The 7,639-nt window shown below is 42.5% G+C and overlaps 1 protein-coding gene across 1 annotated transcript in view; it reads left to right on the top strand.

Annotated features, from left to right (window-relative positions):
• FAM186A (family with sequence similarity 186 member A) overlaps window positions 1–6,612 on the top strand; it is a 75,247-nt gene extending 68,635 nt beyond the window's left edge. The window contains exons 10-12 of the mRNA XM_030939436.1: window positions 1,495–1,646; window positions 2,896–3,087; window positions 6,591–6,612. Coding sequence (XP_030795296.1) covers window positions 1,495–1,646; window positions 2,896–3,087; window positions 6,591–6,612 — 366 coding nt within the window. The remainder of the gene's footprint in view (window positions 1–1,494; window positions 1,647–2,895; window positions 3,088–6,590) is intronic.
• Window positions 6,613–7,639: the final 1,027 nt, after the last annotated feature.

Raw genomic sequence — 7,639 nt, forward strand, 5'->3', positions numbered from 1 at the left:
CCCAGGCTGGAGTGCAGTGGTGTGATCTGCAACCTCTGCCTCCTGGGTTCAAGTGATTCTCCTGCCTCACCCTCCTGAGTAGTTGGGATTACAGGTGTCCGCCACCATGCCTGGTTAATTTTTGTATTTTTAGTAGTGACGGGGTTTCACCATGTTGGCCAGGCTGGTCTTGGACTCCTGACCTCAAGTGATCCGCCCACGGCAGCCTCCCAAAGTGCTGGGATTACAGGCGTGAGCCACTGCGCCCGGCCCAGAACAGTTATATTTTAAATATTACAGCTCTTTGTAAAAAAAAATGAATATGCTCCTTTTTTTGATTTGGCAAATATGGCCAATGTACATAGAGTAAAGCAACATGGGTTGGCAGCAACATGCGTTGTCTAACAGGAATCACAATGCCTAGGGCATTTCAGAGGAGGAATAAGGGTCTGGGGCCAGGGAAGCCAGAATCCAGAGGATGAGATATGGGTATCAAGGCTTGGAGAAAGGAGACAAAAAAAGCAAAAGGAATAAGAGGTTAGATATGAATGAATACTTTGCACTGAATCAGCGTGGTGGTCAAGATGGCTAGCTCTGCTACCAGACTGTCTGGGTTCAAATCAGCCTAGCTACATACTAGCTAAGTGACTTTATGCAAGCTGCTTACATTTTCTGAGCCTCAGATTCTCCTGCTGTAAGACAAGGGTAATAATAATACATACCGCATAAGGTCATTACAAATACCAAATCAGCTAATATATGGAAAGGGCTTAATTCAGTGTCTGACATTCAGTAAGTATTTAGTAAATGCTGGCTATCATTACAGTTGCATATTGATTCACAATTTATAAAGTGCTTCCATATTATACTGTGTTTTACAATTCTCACAACAACTCTGTGTTATTATCCCTGTTTTAGAAATGAGGAGAAAGAAGTGTAGATAAGCAACTATCCCAAAGTCTCACAGCAAGAAGATAAGAGGACCAGGATTTGAGCTTAAGTAGGACCAAAGTGGGCTGGGCGCGGTGGCTCAAGCCTGTAATCCCAGCACTTTGGGAGGCTGAGATGGGCGGATCACGAGGTCAGGAGATCGAGACCATCCTGGCTAACACGGTGAAACCCCATCTCTACTAAAAAATACAAAAAACTAGCCGGGCGAGGTGGCGGACGCCTGTAGTCCCAGCTACTCGGGAGGCTGAGGCAGGAGAATGGCATAAACCCGGGAGGCGGAGCTTGCAGTGAGCTGAGATCCAGCCACTGCACTCCAGCCTGGGCGACAAAGCGAGACTCCGTCTCAAAAAAAAAAAAAAAAAAAAAAAGTAGGACCAAAGTTTTTATGTAGCAGAGCTGCCACCTCTTGAAATGAAGCATGTTGGAGGTGGGTGGAGTAGGGAAAGGATTTGCAAATCCATGGAAAAGGAGAAGTGACAGTTTAGTGTAGGGCCAGCTCTGAAGACCCTTCTAAAGATTCTGTCTCTTTTCATGGTTTCCTTTTTCTGATCTATTTTTTTATAGCTCAAAAAGATATATGAATTGAATCTTAGTCAACCTATCCCCTTAATCATCGAAGAAAAGCAGATACCTGCCTCTACCACATTTGTTCAAAAGCCATTCTTAAAATTACTAGTGGAAGAGGACAGAACCTCTGACATATTCAAGAAATTTAGGTATGTGCTAGAAAGACTGATATTAAACTTTGTTTGGACGATATGTGGGACCTAATTTTTTTTCCCTGCCCAAGAACTTCCCTTTCTCCACAATTATCAAATGGTGCAATGGAGAGTCTAAAGGAGTATTAGGCTGGGCACGGTGGCTCACGCCTGTAATCCCAGCACTTTGGGAGGCCGAGGCAGGTGGATCATCTGAGGTTGGGAGTTCAAGACCAGCCTGACTAACATGGAGAAACCCGTCTCTACTAAAAAAAGTGCAAAATTAGCCTGGCGTGGTGGCGCATGCCTGTAATCCCAGCTAGTTGGGAGGCTGAGGCAGGAGAATCACTTGAATCTGGGTGGCCAAGGTTGCGGTGAGCCGAGATCGTGCCATTGCACTCCAGCCTGGGCAACAAAAACGAAACTGTCTCAAAAAAAAAAAAAAAAAGGAGTATTAATTCCCTTAGCTAAGTTGGCAAGAGGTTAATTTACATATATTTCTACTTAAATATTTAACATTGGATTTTGAGTTCCTCTAAAAATAGAGTCTTTCTTTTTTTTTTTTTTTTTTTTTTTTTGAGACAGAGTCTCGCTCTGTCACTCAGGCTGGAGTGCAGTGGCTGGATCTCAGCTCACTGCAAGCTCCGCCTCCCGGGTTCACGCCATTCTCCTGCCTCAGCCTCCCGAGTAGCTGGGACTACAGGCGCCGCCACCTCGCCCGGCTAGTTTTTTGTATTTTTAGTAGAGACGGGGTTTCACCGTGTTAGCCAGGATGGTCTCAATCTCCTGACCTCGTGATCCGCCCGTCTTGGCCTCCCAAAGTGCTGGGATTACAGGCTTGAGCCACCGCGCCCGGCCAAAAAATAGAGTCTTTCTTACTAAAATCCAATTCTTTTAAGAATAGTTAATAAAGAAACTTAGAAGCATTATCTTCTTTTTTTTTCTATTTTTTTTTTTTTTTTAAAGGAGGCAGGAGCTTTGGGAAGGAAGGGGGAAAGTTATGTGGTCTCTCTACACCATGAAGCTAAAATGGTAGTTGTAAAATGGATTACTAGGTGAAGTCATGAAAATGCAGCTTTGGTAACTCAGCAAATTCTGCTTTTTCATTCATCTCTCTGTCAAAGTGGGCATAGCTAATGCTGGTTAGTGCAAGGGGAGGGCATTACAGGATGAGGTGGTAGTGAAGAAGGGAGAAAGGATATATTTTGATGGGCTATGGAGCTCAGGAGAATTTGGCATTCCCAACTTACGCTCTCTGATTCTGTAGACAACCAGAGGACCAGACAGAGGCCATCTGGAATGTTGATCTGTCCACTTCAAGCTACCCAATAGCAGAGAAGACATCTATGCATATGCATTCACTCTGGGCCCAGCTGGGTGGGTACCCAGATATTCCCAGGCTGCTTCAGTTAGAAGTGCAGTCTACCTTCCGAAAATCTCTTGCATCCCTCCAATCACAGTAAGTTATGGACTGGAAGCACTCTGGTAGTTGGGCCTTTGATCATATACCTTTTGGTTCCCTAACTTGACTTTCTCCTGTAGCACCAAGTACAGGAGAAATTGGTACTACATCAACCAAAAGTAATGTTTGGTATGAGGTTAGACTGACACCAGTCATAAAATAGTACAGGTAAATTCAGCATTAGTCTGTTAGTGTTTCTCATCATAGGCCTGTAGATGTCATCACTGAATAATACAAAATAAACAAAAAACCAATTATAATACCATGAACCTAATCTAACACTAGATAGGTCCACTTTTAATTCTATCCTTAGGGATTTGCTAATAGAAATACCAGAAAGACCATTGTAGAATGTTTTTCTCCATATTATGATTCAGTGACATGACCTTAAGTGCAATTATCATATCTAGACCCAAATTGAGTAAATTAGGTGTTTATTTCCTAGGATATATTGAAGAGATGACTCCACATTTCCAAAATCTGTTGAACCAGATTCTCACTTACACCATTGGAAATTATTCCAGAGGAAATAAGGGCTTTGGAGACTGCATTAACTCTTTCAGGACAGATAATTATTTAATATTCAAAATCAGGAATTTAGAAAATTGAACTTTTGTTAATCTTAAAGAGTTCACAGGAGCAGTCTGATTTACTTCGGTGAAATCTAAGTCCTGAAGTAAGAAGTAGTGTTAGGCTAGGTGTGGTGGCTCATGCCTGTAAATCCAGCACTTTGGGAGGCCAAGGCGGGTGGATCACCTGAGGTCGGGAGTTTCAGACCAGCCTGGCCAACATGGTGAAACCCTGTCTCTACTAAAATACAAGATTAGCTGGGCATGGTGGTGTACGTCTGTAATCCCAGCTACTCAGAGGCTGAGACAGGATAATTGCTGGAACCCAAGAGGCGGAGGTTGCAGTGAGCCCAGATTGTGCCACTGCACTCCAGCCTGGGCAATAGAGTGAGACTCTGTCTCAAAAAAAAAAAGTAGTGTTAATTCACAAATTTGTCCAGGTGGCAGACACCATAAGACATTTAAAATTCTATAATACAGCAAAACATTAGGAAAAATATTACTATTTGATGTATACAGCATAAAGACATATATCATGAGTTTATGGAAAAAAAGTTATTAAACCAAATGTAACAATTAAGTTGAATAAGCATGATTCAGGTTACAATCAGAAAGCAACATCTTTTCTGGTCTCCCATTTTCCCTTTTATAGTGATTAAACTAATTAATTTAGGTTATTTTGAGGGATAATATTGCTAATTTAATGATTATAGGGGCTTGGGATGAAATACATAAATTTTTAAGTTTCACTTTCCTTACATTCCATTACTAGCTTCAAGTGTCAGATATCCTTCTGACCTAACCACTTCTTACTCATGCTAAATCTCTGCAGACTCTTATTTCCAGTTTACTATTTTATTTTTATTTATTTATTTATTTATTTATTTTATTTATTTTTTTTTTTTTGAGACGGAGTCTCGCTCTGTCGCCCAGGCTGGAGTGCAGTGGCCGGATCTCAGCTCACTGCAAGCTCCGCCTCCCGGGTTTACGCCATTCTCCTGCCTCAGCCTCCGGAGTAGCTGGGACTACAGGCACCCACCACCTCGCCCGGCTAGTTTTTTTTTTTTGTATCTTTTAGTAGAGACGGGGTTTCACCGTGTTAGCCAGGATGGTCTTGATCTCCTGACCTTGTGATCCGCCCGTCTCGGCCTCCCAAAGTGCTGGGATTACAGGCTTGAGCCACCGCGCCCGGCCTATTTATTTATTTTCAAGACAGAGTCTCCCTCTGTCATCCATGCTAGAGTGCAGTAGTGCAATCTCGGCTCACTGAAACCTCTGCCTCCCGGGTTCAAGCGATTCTCCTCAGCCTCCCCAGGTAGCTGAGACTACAGGTGCATGCCACCACACCCAGCTAATTTTGTTTGTATTTTTAGTAGAGACAAGGTTTCACCATGTTGGCCAGGCTGGTCCTGAACTCTTGACTTCAGGTGATCCACCTGCCTTGGCCTCCCAAAGGGCTGGGATTACAGGCATGAGCCACCGTGCCTGGCCTGGATATGTTTTAAAACCTACTTTGAGGCCAGGAGTGGTGGCTCACGCCTGTAATCCTGCACTTTGAGAGACTGAGGCAGGTGGATCACTTGAAGCCAGGAGTTCGAGACCAGCCTGGCCAACTTGGTGAAACCCTGTATCTACTAAAAATATAAAAAATTAGCTGGGCATGGTAGCACATACCTGTAGTCCCAGCTACTCAGGAGGCTGAGGCATGAGAATGGCTTGAGTCTGGGAGGCAGAGGTTTCAGTGAGCCGAGATCACGCCACTGCACTTCAGCCTGGGCAACAAAGACTGTGTCTCAAAATAAAAAATCAAATCAAATAAAAAAAACTTACTATATGTTTCATTAAACAGTACATCTTTGAAATTTTTCTATGCTAATAAATATAGAGCTACATCATCATTTTGTTGGTTGCGTGATATTCATTGTATATCTGTAGTTTTTGTTTGTTTTTAAAGACGTGGTCTTGCTCTGTCACTCAGGCTACAGTGCAGTGACACAATCATAGCTCAGTGTAACCTCGAACTTCTGGGGTCAAGTGATTCTCCTGCTTTAGTCTCCCAAGTAGCTGGGATTACAGGCACACCTGGCCCATTGTATAGATATATCGTAATTTATTGAATTGTTCTCCTACTGATAGAAATTTGGATATTTTCCTACATTGCAAACAATGCTACACCAAATATCTTTGCAGTACTTTGTATATTTATGTAATTATTTTCCTATGAAAATTCCATTAAAATAATATTCAGGTTTTTCCAATTACATAAGTAATGCATGTTCACTGAAAATTTAAAAAATACAGACAGGTCTATCCTTGGAAATAACCATCATTAATTATCAATATTTAAGCCATGTTCTAACTTTAGGTATAAGAATACTGTCTAATAAGTAATAAGGTATTGCCAAGTCCTTTTCTTCCTGATTTTGGGTCTTCGAGGCATTCTGTCACCTTTATGGTAACTTTATGTATATGGATTACAGGCCAGTCACAGTGGCTCACACCTGTAATCCCAGCACTTTGGGAGGCCAAGGAACTCCTGAACTTAGATTGCTTGAGTTCAGGAGTTCAAGACCAGCCTGGGCAACATGGCAAGACCCCAGTCTGCACCAAAAGTACAAAAAACCAGCCAGGTACAGTGGTGTGCACCTGTGGTCTTAGCTACTTGGGAGGCTGAGGTGGGAGGATTGCTTGAGCCCGGGGAGCAGAGGTTGCAGTGAGCTGAGATGGCACCACTGTACTACAGCCTGTGTGACAGTAGGAGACCCTGTCTCAAAAACAAACAAACAAACAAACAAAAGGATTACATATAGATTTTACTAGTTTAACTTTGTGAGTTCTGGAGGCACTTATTTTCCCTATGACTCACCTATATTCCCACAAATGTGTTTAAAACAATTTATAATGAGGCTAATTTTCTTGTCTCATTTCCAGGGTTAAGAAGATTCCCAAATGACTGTAAAATTAAATACAAGCATGTTCAAAGTACATTTCAATATCTTTCAGTAAAATGCCTATTTTGTTCTCTTTTGTGCATATATATTGCTTTGTGTTTCCTTTGCTTTTATATTCTGCCTGTAGTTCTTCAGGTTGAACATCTTCATTTCTGGACTACTACTATGAAGAAAGAGTATCTTCTGCTCTAGATAACTGGAAACACAAATCTTCAACAACCCTGAGGTAGGCTGAGTCATGAAAGGGACATAATTATGGTCCCCTAACATGATGGCAAAGTGGCACAGTCTGCTTCCCCCAGTCTAAACCGGAAGACACCTCAGAATGAAGAAATAAACTAGTGTAATGAAGGAAACTAAAAACCAGCAAAAACCCCAGAAGAATTAGAAGGTGGTTATGACTGGTAATGAAGGGAAATAATAATGTTACCACCAGAGGGTTGTGACTACAAGTTGTCCAGGTTCTTGGCATTTTGAACAAAGAATTGGGCAAAATGCCCAGCAAAGCAAAGAAAGAATGAAGCAACAGAGGAAGTACACTCCACAGCGCAGGAGTGGCCCAAGCAGCTGCTCAAGGGCCCAGATACAGAATCTTCTTGGGTCCAAATACCCTCTAGAAGTTTCCTATTGATCACTTCATGCTCATCTCATGTAAATAAAGGGGCAGCTCGCAATCAGTCTGATTGGTTGCAGCAAAAAGCACCCATCAGAGGCTAGGGTAAAGTTACAAACTTATACTTCTTCTTTTTTTATTTTATTTTTTTATTTGAGACGGAGTTTCGCTCTTCTTGCCCAGGCTGGAGTGCAATGGAGCAATCTCAGTTCTTGAACCTCAAGCAATTCTCCTGCCTCAGCCTCCCGAGTAGCTGGGTTTACAGGCATGCATCACCACGCCTGGCTAATTTTGTATTTTTAGTAGAGACAGTGTTTCTCTATGTTGGTCAGGCAGTCTCGAACTCCCGGCCTGAGGTGATCCACCTGCCTTGGCCTCCCAAAGTGCTGGGATTACAGACGTGAGCCACCACGCCT

The sequence above is a fragment of the Rhinopithecus roxellana genome, chromosome 10, assembly GCF_007565055.1.
Source record: "Rhinopithecus roxellana isolate Shanxi Qingling chromosome 10, ASM756505v1, whole genome shotgun sequence".
NCBI lineage: Eukaryota > Metazoa > Chordata > Mammalia > Primates > Cercopithecidae > Rhinopithecus > Rhinopithecus roxellana.